The following is a 16,433-nucleotide window of genomic DNA, read 5'->3' on the forward strand; positions in this document are numbered from 1 at the left end:
AGGTACGTCCCCTCTGAGAGGAATACACTCAAATGTTTACAAACCAATAATACTAAATATATTAAAACAAAAATCATAAGACAGAGGTGATTTACAAGAAAAAAAATACCATCTCCCAAAACTATTAATTCACATTTGAATGTTTCCCTCTCAACCCAGGCCTACAGAAAGCAGTGTGTGATCTCATTCCAAAACAAGGACAGAAAGCAACTCAGAAAACATATATAGGGGGATAGAAAATACAGCAAGCAAGTGACCTATGAGAGGTCAAAAGACCCCACCGAGAGAGAGTGAGAGAGAGAGAGGGGGTGGGGGGCGGGAGAGAGATGGGGGTGGGGGGCGGGAGAGAGAGAGAGATGGGGGGGGGTGAGAGAGAAAGGGGGAGAGAGAAAGAGAGAGAGAGAGAGAGAGAGAGAGAGAGAGACAGAGAGTGAGAGAGAGGGAGAGAGAGAGAGAGAGAGAGAGAGAGAGAGAGAGAGAGAGAGAGAGAGAGAGAGAGAGAGAGAGAGAGTATTGAATACACAATACAACCATTTAACTCAATTCATTATAATCTTTCTTTTAAAAAAAAATAAAAAAGACCTAACAAAGTAAACAAAATGATGGTCGTATAAAATGACAACTTTATTCAATTTTTTAAATATATAAAATTTACATTGGATGATTTGGAAGGGAGATACTGTAGCTTAGTTCGTAGATCGTCGGGCTTGCAAGCGAACAACACTGATAGGAATACGCTTCAACAGTCGTAACGTCACTTCCCTCGTAAAAGACGCATGGTAACTTAGTTACTGGCTCTAAACTATCGGAATAATGGCGGACGCCCTTATGAAATATTTCTCCGATGAGCATAAAAGCGCATCAAGAGGAGAAAAAAAAACCCCATAATAAATCTGATCATGTTTTGACTTTTACACATTCTGATCACAAGACATATATATGAAAAGTTCTAGCCAGCATGAAGAATAAAAAGTACCGATTTTCTTTGTTTAGAACCACGAAGGCCGCCGTTGCTGGGCGACGTGACATCAGACTATTGAATCCAATTTGCCATCGATCATTTTCCATGTCTCTTGCCTTTCTATCTGTCAATAGCAAGTTAACGATTACGTTCCCAACCTTCAACGATCGACCAACGACGTGGGAGAAAACTAAGATCTGTCCTCAAGACTCTTAGGACAGACCTTTGTTTTCTTCCACGTCGTTGGTCGATCGTTGAAGGTTGGAAACTCAATAGTTAACTTGCTAATAAGTGCGACAGCTGTGGGTAAATCAGGTTGAAATGAAAAGGTAACAAGCAACTGTTTCTAACTATTTCACGCCTCAACAAATAGATAGAGCGAAGTTGACGTCACTCTGGTCTTTGTTATTATTTTTCGCCATCCATGTTTATGAGTTATTCTCACTAAACTGTATTAACCAGAATGTAAACGTTCGAGGCTACACATAGTTTTGTGTGTTGGTCCGTTATATTTCCGAATGACAATGTTGTGAGTTTATTAGCCAAGTGCACAACATCTATAAGATTGTATCCATTCAAGGATTAAAATAATGAAAAAGCGGCATCGAAACAAGACAAATCGCGCAGTCGGTCGCTGACCACTTGAAAACGTAGCCAGATACATAAATTACAAGTCTCCAGATAAGTCGTCCACCGCAACAAACGTAAAATCTATTTTGGAGGGAGAGGGCGGGATTCCAATTTGAGGAAGTGGGGAGGTTCTTTATCAAATAAAAATCCAGGGGTATATATATATACCTACTCATTCCCACGGAGTTTCATTTTACAATGCTTTAGAAAAGATATGAAGTTAAATCAGCATAGTCGTGTAGCTATATTTTTCTGAGTCAAAATATAATGACCTTAATGACCTGTTATCACTTTTGATAAAAATGTTGGTTTTAAAATCCTTACGTACCTGGAGGAGGGGTTAGGGGGGGGGGGGGGGGGCGAATTTGGTCAAATTTGGATTGCTAAAAATCTGATCGATGAAATAACATGTAGAGTATAGATAGTTTGCGCTTGGCTAGGAAGCTCACAACATTGCCATCCGGAAGTATGACGAACCAACACATAAAACTGTGTAACCACGAACTTTTATAGTCTGGATAATATAGCTTAGTGAGAATTATTCATAAACGTGGATGAGAAATAACAATAACAAAGACCTGAGTGACGTCATCTTCGTTCTATCTATAAGTGTCAGGCATGTAAGTTCCGCCTGGCCGTGTATTTATAATTACACCTATGAACCCAATGCTTTCTTATTCATCGTTTTCACATCTTTCTCACCTTGATATACTAATACCAGAGTGCGAATACAGAAGTAACCAACAATTGGAGCAGGGACGTGGGCGAACTAAAGTATTAGGCGGCGTTGCACAGATATCCAGAGGACCCAAATTCCGTTGTGTGTCGATATCTCGAATTTTCCTTGGGCAAGAAAACTAGCACCTCAGCAGAGGAACCCAGCGTTTATTGAGTTTCTATCTCCCTTTCACGGCGTTTCGCCTCTAAATAGAGTTTCAATACTTCATCTTCCATCCAATCTTGGGTAGATTTCGAAAATTCTTGCATTTTGGACGAAAGAAAAGAGTAGATGTCTGTCTGTTTCTCTTCTCCCAGAGTTTCTCGTACGATGTGCTGAATAGTTTCCAACGTGTTCCAACTGGACGCTTCAGTTTCATTTAACTGTTGTAACATTAACATTTCATCGTAATGACCTTGACCTTGACGTAATCCGCGTCTTCCTTTACGGCTTTTCCCATCGTGGTGTCCATGACCCCCAAACTCTGACCTCCTCTTTCTTACTGAAAAATTTTCCCTTGAGGCAGACGGTGCGTCGGAGTGACATGACCTGTTGCCAAGAATATAAATAAATAAATAAATAAATAAATAAATCAATCAATCAATCAATCAATCAATCAAATTGAAGATACTAAGCTGCCAGAAGTTGTGCACAAGTAATAAACAAAAATGAATAATTGTAACAGCTTCCAATAAGAACAAAATACGAAACACTGAACGTTTCGGACTCAAACCCCTTCTTCAGCCAACAACAAAATTAATAAAACCATAAATACATTGCTTTAAAAACCAGATAGACGACAAATTCAACGTTTGATTAGCCATGATTAGCCATGATTAGCCCCAAGGAGCCCACGAGGACTTGGATTTTGCCCGGATACATTTATTTTTAACCTTTGTTTACTTTTTATAATAAAATTCAAGTTTTGATGTTAAGTCTTGTCGGGTCCAATCTTTTTAATTCGTTAAATGAAAGTCCGGAAAACTCTGAACACCTCTGGAAATGGGGATACCAGCCAGGAACTGATTGCTAAAATTATTAATTTGTGATAAAATCATTGAACTCATTCTTCCCCTTCCTTACAACGCATTATGTTAAACGGCCTGTTCAACTTTCCAAGACTTGAGAGAGCTCTCGAGTTGAAAATTGCTCAACTTACTTTACTTACTTAGGCCGCCCCTTGGGGCGCCCAACATGAGCCACAAGTCTTCGCCATTCTGTCCTGTCCTCCATAAGCGTACGCAGCTCCCGGGTGTTGTCCATTCCTGTGTCATCTAGCAGACAGTCAATGTAATTTTTAATCTGCCTACCTCTGCTTCTAGCTCACTCAGGTGGTTCCCATAGCACAAGACTGCTTGCAATCTCCTCCTTGTGTCTCCAGCAGTGCCCCGCAAGTCTCAGTCTTCTCTTTTGTATCTTCGAGGTCACTGGGGGAAGGCCACTGTAGAGCTCTTCATTTGATATGTGCTCTTTCCAGCTTACATTGAAGGCCATCCGCAGCAAATTGCTCAAAGTTACCCCTAAATACTATGGACATAACATTTCCTACGTATATGTGTGCAATTCAACTACTGCCTGGGGGATATCCAGATTTGTCAATGACAAGGTACTAGGTCAAGGTCATAATACACTGGAGGGGCAGCGAGGCTCAGCGGTACGTCTTTGCTTCGTACCCGAAATGTACCGAGTTCGATCACCCGCCGCTACGCTGTGTGGCCTTGAGCAAGTCACCTCGCCCTAGCTCAATTTGCGCGCTGCACTTCGGCTGACGCCTGGGTTATTCCAGTCTTCCCTTGGAATAGACCCTAGAGACAAATTTCCCCTATGGGATGAATAAAGGGAATTTTAGTTTATTTTTATTATTTTAGATCCAACATATGCAGATGATATGAGATATGCAGATGATACAGTATTGTTGGCATCGAACGAGACAAATCTACAGATCCTTGCAAATCAAGTAAACCTGAACAGTACAGCAAAGGGTCTAGAGATGAATGTTCAAAAGACGAAGGTAATGGTCATGTCAAAGAAGCTTGAAAAAATCGCAAAAGTCCAAATTAATAATCAAAACATCGAACAAGTAGATTCTTTTAAATATCTTGGACAGACAATGACCAACAACGGAAAGAATGAGCTGGAAGTGAAAAACAGGATTGCTATAGCTAAGTCGAGGTTCAGCCAACTGAATGACATTTTAACTACGCAACAAACGCAGATGAAAACGAGAATAAGAATACTCAAATGTTATGTCCACTCAGCACTTCTCTACGGCTCAGAAACGTGGACCTTGAACAAACAAATAGAGAAAAGAATTGAGGCCTTTGAAATGTGGACTTTCCGTCGCCTTGGAAAAATCAGTTGGAAAGAAAAGAAAACAAATCAAGAAGTCTGTGACATCCTTGATATCAGACCGACCCTAATTAAAGTAATAAAAACAAGAAAACTAAGGTATTTTGGACACCTCAGACGCCATCAAACTGTCAACAAGGACATTCTTGGGGGTAGAGTTGAGGGGAAAAGAGGAAGAGGCAGGCCAGCAAGAACTTGGATAGATGATGTGAGGACATGGACAGGATTGTCGGCAGCCGAATGCAGTCAGCAAGCCGTCAACAGGGAAGATTGGCGTGTCATTTCAAGTCGACCTCAACCCATGAGATGACACTGGAAGAAGAAGAAGATCCAACAGACCCAATCACAATTGAGTGAACAAGGGGGTCAGAACAAAAGAGAGTTATGAGGGCAGTGTACAAGGTCCATCCCAAAAGTAAGCTTTCTCCCTCCACACCTCGCAAACAAAATGAAGAAAAAAAAAAAGAAACTTAGCCTAACATTTAAACAATTGAGCTTTTATACAGGGGGCGAAGTGGCCGAGTGCTTAAGGCATTGCACTGTGATCCGGATGAGCTGGGTTCGAGCCCCGCTTCGGGCACTTTGTTTTTTTTTTTCCTTGAGCAAGATCATTAACCCCCAATTTGCTCACTTGGACAACATGGGTGATTCCTGTTGACATCAGACATCATGTTTGATGAGTTATCTACATTCCTTCGTGAATGCCTAGGCGACGATATCTTATGATGTCGTGGCGCAAAAGGCATGGTTAATTTCAATTATATCCACTAGACGTTCTCTAAGCGCTTCCCAACGGGTCCCCTGGCCAACAGCAACAAGTGACATGTATATGCAGCTCTGTGCGAAGTTTAGGGAAGCTATGTACAAGGGTTGCCTGGACTTATTTCGGCTCGAAAGAGGGCCAACGTCCATGATGCGCTTGAGAGGGGTATCTCCATTCCCCAACTTATTGAAGAATGTCTACTTAAGCCTTGCCACTGGCGAAGAAGAGGGAGGGGTGATCGTCATATGAGATTTCAAACACAAGTAAAATTCACAAATTTAGTTGATCAGATTTCAAAATGAACGTTATCGATAATAATAATAATATTTAAAAAAAAATAATAATAAATAAAATAAAAAAAAAAAATAATAAAAATAATAAAATAAAATAAAAATAAAAATAAAAATAATAATAAAAATAATAATAATAATAATAATAATAATAATAATAATAATAATAATAATAATAATAATAATAATAATAATAATAATAATAATAATAATAATAATAATAATCTGGATTAAATCATTTACAATTTTCTCATGACAAAACGTGTCTGCTTTCACGTTCGTAACAAACAAAAGAAGACATTTTATTTTCTTTTTTTTAAAAAACGGGCGGCATTAAGACAGCTGGACAAAGCCTCTTCCATCACAATCTACATTTAGCTGGTTGAGGAGAATGCATAATAATGGCATAGCCAACGGTGGTTGTTTTCTTGAATAGTTCATAAGATGAAGGCATGTTACTATTATGTCGAGTTGTGGAGCCGGAAAACTTACTACTTTAGGATGGACCTCAAAAAGATATGACTCAGAGCTATGTATGATGTGGGTTACTTAGAGTATGTTGATAGTAAATATAAGCAGATATTATTAAGCACGTATTATTATGTGGACAAAGAGATAGGTTGGTAGGTAGTCAGGTAGGTAGATGGATAGATCGGTAGGTAAGTGGGTTGGAAGGAAGATAGATAGGTTGGTAAGAAGATAGGTAGGAAGATAAGAAGCAAGCTAAGTAGGTAGGTTGGTAAGACGGTCAGTAAGTAGGCAGCTAAGAAGCTAGGTTGGTAGGTAGGTTTGTTTGATATTTTTCTAACCTGGGACTTCCAGGTTCTTCAATGAGCATGTCGGCATCAGGCTTGATATCCCCTCTGGCAGTGTCATTGGAATGGTATGTGGTAGACTCTTCCCCCTCCGAATGGGAGCTGCCTTGGGACAGTTGGCTGAGGTAGATGGGCCTGCTTCTTCTGGGAATTGGATTGATTCATATACATTTATTTATCTATTTATTTATTTATATTATTTTTCAGAGTTTGGGGATGGGGGAAATAGATATAAATATGGGAGAAAGAGAGAGAGAGAGAGAGAGAGAGAGAGAGAGAGAGACAGAGAGAGAGAGACACAGAGAGAGAGAGAGAGAGAGAGAGACAGACAGACAGAGAGTTGAGGGAGAGAACTAGAGAGATTTGGGAAAGAGGGAGAAAAAGAGAATTAGAGGATGGGAAAGACATTAAGAGGGATAGAGAGAGTGGGATATATATATATTATATATATATATATATATATATATATATAGAGAGAGAGAGAGAGAGAGAGAGAGAGAGAGAGAGAGAGAGAGTGGAGATAGATGGGGATAAAGGAGGGAAAGAAAGCAAGAGGGGGAGAGAGAGAGAGAGAGAGAGAGAGAGAGAGAGAGAGAGGTTGAGAGAGAATAGAGAGAGAAAGGTAGGGAGAGAGAGAAGAGAGAGAGAAATTGAAAGAAAAGAGAAGAGATGAGGGAAAGAGTGACGGAGAAGGAGGGAAAGAAAGGGAGAGCGATAGAGAGAGGGGAAGAGAGAGAGAGAGAGAGACAGAGAGAGAGAGAGAGGGAGAGAGAGAGAGAGAGAGAGAGAGAGAGAGAGAGAGAGAGAGAGAGAGAGAGAGAGAGAGAGATGACAACCATCAGTCTACTATTTAAAGAGAAAACTCCAACTCAAAGATGATCTCGGGTAAAACCAAAATTCCTCTTTGCACAACATGGTCCCACATGAAGGTGGGAGAATTGGCGAGGGGGGTGGGTAGAAGTAGGAAAAAAAATTACGTTCTTCCGCGCGCCTGGATATTCCAGGTAGGCTGACAGATAATTCATCAACCACACGTCTGAGATGTCGACAGGAAACACCCATGTTGTCCAAAGTGAACCAATTAAAAATGAATTAATTAATTAATAAACAAATAAATAAATAAACGAAAGTCTCTGACGTCGGGCTCGAACCAAGACTTCCCGGGTCATAGTGCAATGCCTTAACAACTCGGCCTCCTTGCCCCCCTTATAGAAGTAGAAGACAGATAAATGGTCTTCCCACCACTGACTTCGTTTATCACAGTCTTATATATAGAGAGATTCGTTTACAGACGTGGCATGCAAATGTATAAGTATAAAATTAATAATTTATGACGCCAATGTATATATATATATATATATATATATATATATATATATATATATATATATATATATATATATATATATATATTATATATATGTAATAGAATGACCATTCTATCTAATGTTATTTGATTTTGTACTCTATTACTCTTTACTACTTGTCGCTACCATCACTATTTAAATGTATGCAAGTAATGCAAGACTGTGTGCCTCTGTGGTTGATATCAACATTCCTTTACTCGTGTGTGTTACTATGACCAATAGTACACTGTGTGTTGTGTGTTAAGCCCTTACACAGGTAGTCCCTCGATGTAGTACTATTTTTATCTTCGGCTGGGTGTGACTTCTGGCCTGATACTATATTTTTGTGTGCTTTCTTTCATCACTTCACATCGTTATAACTTCATTTTAACAACTATGATCATTTACAAATTTATATCACTAATTCTGGCAAATCATAGCTTTCTAGCCACCTACATTGAGTCATCTAAATCTACTTGGTTCTTCTGTATACTTAATAATTGCTACTTAAATATTTCATACAGCCATAACGTTAACGCCTTTGATTACTAATTACGAGCTAAACATTTACTCTTTAACTCTGCAATTCACTGTGATTGATTTTGTAGCATAACTCTTTAGTTTAGACTTATTCGTTCCTTCATACATGTCCCATGTTATTTGCATTAATTTGTTTAAATCATGAAGATGCACACAACTCGATCGAGTTTACTCACTTCAGTCTACGCATCACTTTACCTGGACCAGTGACGTAGGTGCTTTCCCTGACGTCCGCGCTAAATCTATTTTTAACTGCTATAGCTAATATTATGAGATTCTTCTGCCATTCTTTTCATTCATTCATTGACCCATTCATTGCTACACGCCTATAGAATACGATACAAAAGAATGATCTGTTCCATTGTTCCTGAATAAAGACCATCATTTTACATCCTGGCCTTTGTTGTTTGATCGCCTCCACTACCCTGGAGTGGATGGGCTAGGACTCGGGTAGACTATGGTGTCTCCGGACTTGACTGTGGTGTGTGCTCTTCGCTCATGAAATCAACTCCCTACTTCTACTTCTGACACATGAAGTCATGCTACTATCACTAACAGTAGTACTAAACTGTCACTTCATTGTCTCGATCTATCTTCCTCACTTGAGCACCACCGCCGCAGTTACAGTCTGGAACTCTTAAGTCGACCCCGGGACCGAATCCATCCACTCCCACGGCCTCTACACTCTGCCAATACTACTACTACCACTCGCCGGCATCAACTACCCGGTTGTCTCCATCAGTATCACACTCGCCGGCATCAACTACCCGGTTGTCTCTACTATCGCACTCGCCGGCATCAGCTACCCGGTTGTCTGACTTTATTACAAATTTGGCGCTGCGAGCAGGGTCTCAATTTCAGAAGCCACAGCCTTTTGGAGACCTGCTTATTTATTCATCAGTCAGACATCCACTTGGAATTGGAACGAATCTACACTCTCGCTGCCAGTCCCTGTACACCAACCTCGATGTTTTATTGCGACAGACGACAATCGACGTCAACTTACCACTCGGCCCCTTTACAGCCGAATTATATACAAGACGGCCGCTACCGGCTACCATACACGTCGAGTATCCTGTCCAACCCGAGATGACCAGTGACTGCCAAACCCGAGAGGACCCATGTTCCTGAGCCCGAGATGCCCCGTGTACCTGTGCCCGTGATGACCCGTGTCTCAGTGCCCGAGATGACCTGTGTGTCTGTGCCCGTGATGACCTGTGTGTCTGTGCCCGTGATGACCGTGTGCCCGTGATGACCAGTGTGCCTGTGCCCGAGATGACCTGTGTGTCTGTGCCCGTGATGACCGTGTGCCTCTGCCCGTGATGACCTGTGTGTCTTTGCCCGTGTGTGTCTGCCCGTGATGACAGTGTGCCTGTGCCCGTGATGACCCGAGTCTCAGTGCCCGATATGACCCATTGTCTGTGCCCGTGATGACCGTGTGCCTGTGCCCGTGATGTCCGTGTGCCTGTGCCCGTAACGACCTGTGTGTCTGTGCCCGAGATGACCCGTGGGTCTTACCGGCGTGAGTTCAACCAGATGGAGCCTCGTCCCTATTACTGCCATGCAACTATCCGAAGGCATCGTCGTCAAGTGGTGGCCGGTGTTCCTAAAAGTCGCGTCTGTGAAGGTGAAACCACGTCACAGTATCCCGCCTGCACACATATGCCCAGACGACGTCACGCCAAATGCAAGGATCTGCCTGAGTTTGACCACTACGTTGGTGAGATAATCCATGTTTTGTAGGATTCTCATGTATATTGATTCAATATCTCGTTAGTTCCCATTAATTTTGCAATAATATGCTCGTGATTCATAGTGAAACATACAATGTAATTATGGAATGTTTAAACTATTGCTTATAATTATAACAGTGTAGTTCTTTCTACCTTTACCGCTAACAGGCGATGTCCACTTAATATTTCCATGTCTATATTCGACATGAGCCTCCTCATATTTGAGACGTTCGTATTTCAAGTGTTAACGCTTTTCTCATCTTATACTTATACCGCTATGCTGAAGCGACGTAAATTTACATTGATTGCATTTCTTTCAAGTTGAATTCGTACATTGAATCCTCTCTGCCTAGTTGACCATTGATAATTAAATAATTTGTTCTATGAGGACATAGAACGGTTCGAGTTGAGGGATATGTAATAGAATGACCATTCTATCTAATGTTATTTGATTTTGTACTCTATTACTCTTTACTACTTGTCGCTACCATCACTATTTAAATGTATGCAAGTAATGCAAGACTGTGTGCCTCTGTGGTTGATATCAACATTCCTTTACTCGTGTGTGTTACTATGACCAATAGTACACTGTGTGTTGTGTGTTAAGCCTTACACAGGTAGTCCCTCGATGTAGTACTATTTTTATCTTCGGCTGGGTGTGACTTCTGGCCTGATACTATATTTTTGTGTGCTTTCTTTCATCACTTCACATCGTTATAACTTCATTTTAACAACTATGATCATTTACAAATTTATATCACTAATTCTGGCAAATCATAGCTTTCTAGCCACCTACATTGAGTCATCTAAATCTACTTGGTTCTTCTGTATACTTAATAATTGCTACTTAAATATTTCATACAGCCATAACGTTAACGCCTTTGATTACTAATTACGAGCTAAACATTTACTCTTTAACTCTGCAATTCACTGTGATTGATTTTGTAGCATAACTCTTTAGTTTAGACTTATTCGTTCCTTCATACATGTCCCATGTTATTTGCATTAATTTGTTTAAATCATGAAGATGCACACAACTCGATCGAGTTTACTCACTTCAGTCTACGCATCACTTTACCTGGACCAGTGACGTAGGTGCTTTCCCTGACGTCCGCGCTAAATCTATTTTTAACTGCTATAGCTAATATTATGAGATTCTTCTGCCATTCTTTTCATTCATTCATTGACCCATTCATTGCTACACGCCTATAGTAGGGGAGGGCATCCGGTTCACCAAAAGGTCACCGATGCTTTAGGTTTTGAGAAGTCAGGTCATCGACGACTGAGAATTTCCCGACCTCCACTTAGTTCTCGATGCTTTTCTCGTCTCGAGAATCTTGGTCATCGACGCTTCTCGTATTGAGTCCCGAGTCCCGAGTCTCGAGACTATACTGCGCGAGCGACGCACGCGTTACTAACAATGTGTACTATCTGCATTGTTCACCCCTCTCTCGTCGGCGATGATTCCAGCGAAGCTCGAGACTTTTTTGCGTCTCGATGCTTTTTTGAGTCTCGAGACTCAAAAAAGTCTCGAGCATCGCTCTAGTCATCGGTGCTTTCATTCAATACCTAGTCATTGGTATTGGGTATTGACGTTATATCATATTTTAAACAGCTAACAAAACACAAACGTCGTAAATAGATCAAAATAGTTATAGGTATCAATGTTTTATTATTATACAAAGTGAATTTATTTAATGTATTTTAAGTTTTAATACAAAAGAGCCATCCAAAGCTCAGTTGAAGTGCTACTTCTCGGGAATTCCCGACTTTTCCTTGGTCATCGAGTTCGGGAAGTTTTGAGTGTTGGTGGCCGATGACTTGAGGTATCATCGAGACTTCCGCTCGACACTAGCCTGTAGAATACGATACAAAAGAATGATCTGTTCCATTGTTCCTGAATAAAGACTTCATCATTTTACATCCTGGCCTTTGTTGTTTGATCGCCTCCACTACCCTGGAGTGGATGGGCTAGGACTCGAGTAGACTATGGTGTCTCCGGACTTGACTGTGGTGTGTGCTCTTCGCTCATGAAATCAACTCCCTACTTCTACTTCTGACACATGAAGTCATGCTACTATCACTAACAGTAGTACTAAACTGTCACTTCATTGTCTCGATCTATCTTCCTCACTTGAGCACCACCGCCGCAGTTACAGTCTGGAACTCTTAAGTCGACCCCGGGACCGAATCCATCCACTCCCACGGCCTCTACACTCTGCCAATACTACTACTACCACTCGCCGGCATCAACTACCCGGTTGTCTCCATCAGTATCACACTCGCCGGCATCAACTACCCGGTTGTCTCTACTATCGCACTCGCCGGCATCAGCTACCCGGTTGTCTGACTTTATTACATATATATATATCATAAGATATCGTCGCCTCGGCATTCCACGAAGGAATATAGATAATTCATCAAACAAGATGTCTGATGTCAACAGGAATCACCCATGTTGTCCAAGTGAGCAAATTGGGGGTTAATAAACTTGCTCAAGGAAAAAAACGAAAGTGCCTGAAGCGGGGCCCGAACCCGGGTCATCCGGATCACAGTGCATTGCCTTAACCACTCGGCCACTTCGCCCCCCCCCCCCCCCCCCCCCCCCCCCCCCACCACCAATATATATATTGTTATGGCCACTAATCCGAACTTGTATGTGTAATTTAAAACAAAATAGTATTTAATTTAAATAATAGTAGAATAAATACCTTTTATTGTCCGTTTGACCAATGAGAAAGGTCATTGCCTCATACAGGGGATTCTTTCGAATTTCTTGAACGGCCGATTCCGTGGACAGAGTTTCCAATTCTCTCCTCTTTCTTGTGAAGGCATCTCTCTTCTGACGCCAGGCCTTTCTCCACTCCTCCCCTATGACGTATTTATGTATGTATGTATGTATGTATGAATAATAATAATAATAATAATAATAATAATAATAATAATAATAATGAATGAATGAATGAATGAATGGAATTGGCTGCGCTGCCTTTATGGACGTGAACGTGTGTTACTTCGAGTGTGTCAGTGAGTCGTAATAATAATAATAATAATAATAATGATGATGATGATGATGATGATGATAATTAACTTGTCAATAGTTGATGATGATGATGATGACGACGACGACGACGATGATGATGATGATGATGATGATGATGATGATGATAATTAACTTGTCAATAGTTGATGATGATGATGATGACTACGACGACGATGATGATGATGATGATGATGATGATGATGATGATTAACTTGTCAATAGTTGATGATGATGACGACGACGACGACGACGATGATGATGATGATGATGATGATGATGATGATGATGATGATACAGTACTCACATGTCATAGAAGGTTCGTCCATCGCTTTGGTTATTTTTCGCCAAACTTGCTGTTGTAATTGCGTGTCTCTGTACTGAGGTAACGATGAATCATAAATGCAGGGATTTGCCTTGACTAGTTCAATCAGCTTTTCGTAAATTTCTATTGTAAACTTCATATTTTCTTCACTTTCCAACAAATCCCCGTCTTGATTCACTGAAATAAAGGATAAAAATAATGTGGTATTGTGACAAGGATTAAACTGTACACACTAGCAAGTCTATTGTCTGCGCTATCCAAAGTTGTTGTCGGTGAATGAAAATGACGACGGTCAACTACACACCCTATTTTGCCTTGACTTTTATTATATCTGTGTGTGTCGATCGTGTTGCGACCGAATTTTGAGCGGCGTGGCAATCAATGGCGAGATAGCAGGCAAGCGGCAGCGGTAGGCGAACCGAACTGAACACGGTCGCTTCAGGCGAAGAGGTCACAGCACACTGTGCGTATGTTGTGCGTAAAATCGTCGAGCGTGTTTGAAATGTAAGGCAACCGTGTGTAATACGGCGACGGTTTACGATGCCTGGTATATTTTAAGATCAACACATAATACCTGCCAATTTCAGAACAGAGCGTTCAATATCGCGGTGTAAATAATACTTTTAAAAAATATAAAAATCTAAGTGCCTCGTTCGGCGCATAGTTGAGTCCTTGGAAAAGACTCTTTACTCACATTCTCTCACCGTACTCAGATGTAAAATGAGTACCTGGCCGTTAACAGCGTTGTCTCTGTCCAAAAAAAAATATTTGCAATATCGCCTAACTGGCGTCATGTCTCGTTCTACATGTTAAGTGTTGCTGTTGGTCAGGGACCCCTTGTAAAGCGCTTTGAGCACGTTTAGTGGATATTGCGCTATATAAAAGTTCACGTTTTTTAAAATGTGCACTGTCATAATGTATGTACATGGTTAGAGTGTACCAATTCAGACACCCAAAATGACTCTCTCAGTTAAATGAATTCTAATGGCCACAAGCCGAGAATAATTGTGAAAATAACTGTTACATGAGTTGCAATCACCATTTAAGCAACATTTTTAGGTTAAATACTTATCCATTATCACACTCTATTTGTGTGTTTGGTATTAGTGACTTATGGGATATTGTCACTTGTCCAAATTCGGACACCGTTGTTCCAATTGGATTCAGTAGTCTGATGTCACGCCGCCCGGCAACGGCGGCATTTTGGTTCTTAACAAAGAAAATCATTACTTTATATTCTTCAAGCTGGCTAGAACTTTTCATATGTCTTGTGATCAGAATGTGTAAAAGTCAAAACAAGATCAAATTTATGTGGTTTTTTTTCCCCTCTGGATACGCTTTTATGCTCGCCGGAGAAATATTTCATACGGAGTCCGCCATTGTTCCGATAGTTTAGAGCCAGTGTTACTAAGTTACCATGCGTCATAAGGAAGGAAGTGACGTTACGACTGTTGAATCCTATTCTGGCATCCTGTTGTGCCAATTCAGACACCTCTTTGACCGTTAAGACAAATGCAACTACCTTTTATTTTTGTTTTTGTTTTGTTTTTAAGGGTTTTACGGCGCTTGCAACACATTTGGGTTATATCAGCGCCAGTAAAAAGGAAGAAAATGGGATAGTAAAAAGTTCTAGAATTACAATTAAAGCAGCCAAGAGAAAGTAATACATAGGCAGGGGAACTGGGAACAAATAGGGATCAGATGTAGAATCCAAGAGCAAACCACCAATGTACGTAGTCTGAGATCACCTTGTAACGAAATGCTTCCGTGTAGGCGTCAGTTTACGACAGGATGTACGTCGTCGTAGTATTAGTTGTTGTTGTTATTGTAATCCCTCCGGAACAACCCTTCTTTTGTTGATACATGCAGGTCGTATCAGATCATGCACCTATGGCCCGGAAGTTTGAATTAAACTACGTAGTGTGGGTGTTATTGTGAGAAAGGCATCAATCTTGTTTTCTCCGTAAACTTATAAGCAAAGTAGGATCCCTGTATTCTACGGGAGTGACTTTGTTATGGTATGGCTTGATTGATATCTCGTAACTATGGGGCTGACGAATTTATTTATCCTTGATATGAGGATGTCCGGTATCAGGATGGGTTGTTGTTGTCCATGATTATGGAATCTGGGGGAGTTTTAAGGAATTTCAGATGTTTACGGATATGACTAACATCCGGTTGTGTGGGTAGAATTTTGCTTCGTTTGCTTGATTTTTGCCTATAAATGCCAGAGTTTTGAGCAGTTTCTTCAGACCACTCAGCGGAATCTTTTAGGCTCATTGTCTCAAAAGAGACCAGACAGCGGAGTCTTTTAGGCTCATAGTCTCTAAGCGATAACCACAGCGGAGTCTTTCAGGCTCATTTGTTTAACTCTTGTGTAGAGTTGGATTAAAGTCTTGTGTAGACTTTGTAGTGCTCAAAGTTCGAGCTGAAACACGTTTTGTGTTAACTCTTGTGTAGAGTGTGATTTAAGTCTTGTGTAGACTTTGTGGTGCTCAAAGTTTGAGCTGAATCAAGTTGTGTTATAACTCTTGTGTAGAGTTTGATTAAAGTCTTGTGTAGACTTAATTTGTGATTTCAATAATCTGTTCGGCTCTGGTGAGATTTTTGAATAATATGTTGTGATTACAATTATGATTGTGTTTTGATATCAATATCATAATATCACTTTAAATTTTGATTCTCAATTAATTAATCAGATAATGAAATTAATTGTGTAATATATTCTTGTTGTAAAGAAAATAAGCTTTTCTTGCTATAAAGCATTATTATTTCATATCTACAAAGTAAAGCAATATTAATCAACATTAATAAATTGATTTGTTAAAGTAAAATAATATTTACTCATTTAAAGTAAACATATTGAGTGAGTTCGAATATAGATAGAGTTATATTCGTATGATTATCATATTATAACAAAATC

At 40.3% G+C, this 16,433-nt stretch overlaps 1 protein-coding gene across 1 annotated transcript in view; it reads right to left on the reverse strand.

Annotated features, from left to right (window-relative positions):
* Positions 1–600: 600 nt before the first annotated feature.
* The window catches only part of LOC144980986 (uncharacterized), a 30,010-nt gene continuing 14,177 nt past the window's right edge, over positions 601–16,433 (reverse strand). Inside the window, exons 3-6 of the mRNA XM_078929021.1 lie at positions 13,493–13,687; positions 12,857–13,016; positions 6,521–6,670; positions 601–2,858 (exon numbers count right to left, since the gene is read on the reverse strand). Coding sequence (XP_078785147.1) covers positions 2,477–2,858; positions 6,521–6,670; positions 12,857–13,016; positions 13,493–13,687 — 887 coding nt within the window. The 3' untranslated portion in view covers positions 601–2,476. The remainder of the gene's footprint in view (positions 2,859–6,520; positions 6,671–12,856; positions 13,017–13,492; positions 13,688–16,433) is intronic.

The sequence above is a fragment of the Berghia stephanieae genome, chromosome 10, assembly GCF_034508935.2.
Source record: "Berghia stephanieae isolate SIO BIC M18660-M18661 chromosome 10, UCSD_Bste_1.3, whole genome shotgun sequence".
NCBI lineage: Eukaryota > Metazoa > Mollusca > Gastropoda > Nudibranchia > Aeolidiidae > Berghia > Berghia stephanieae.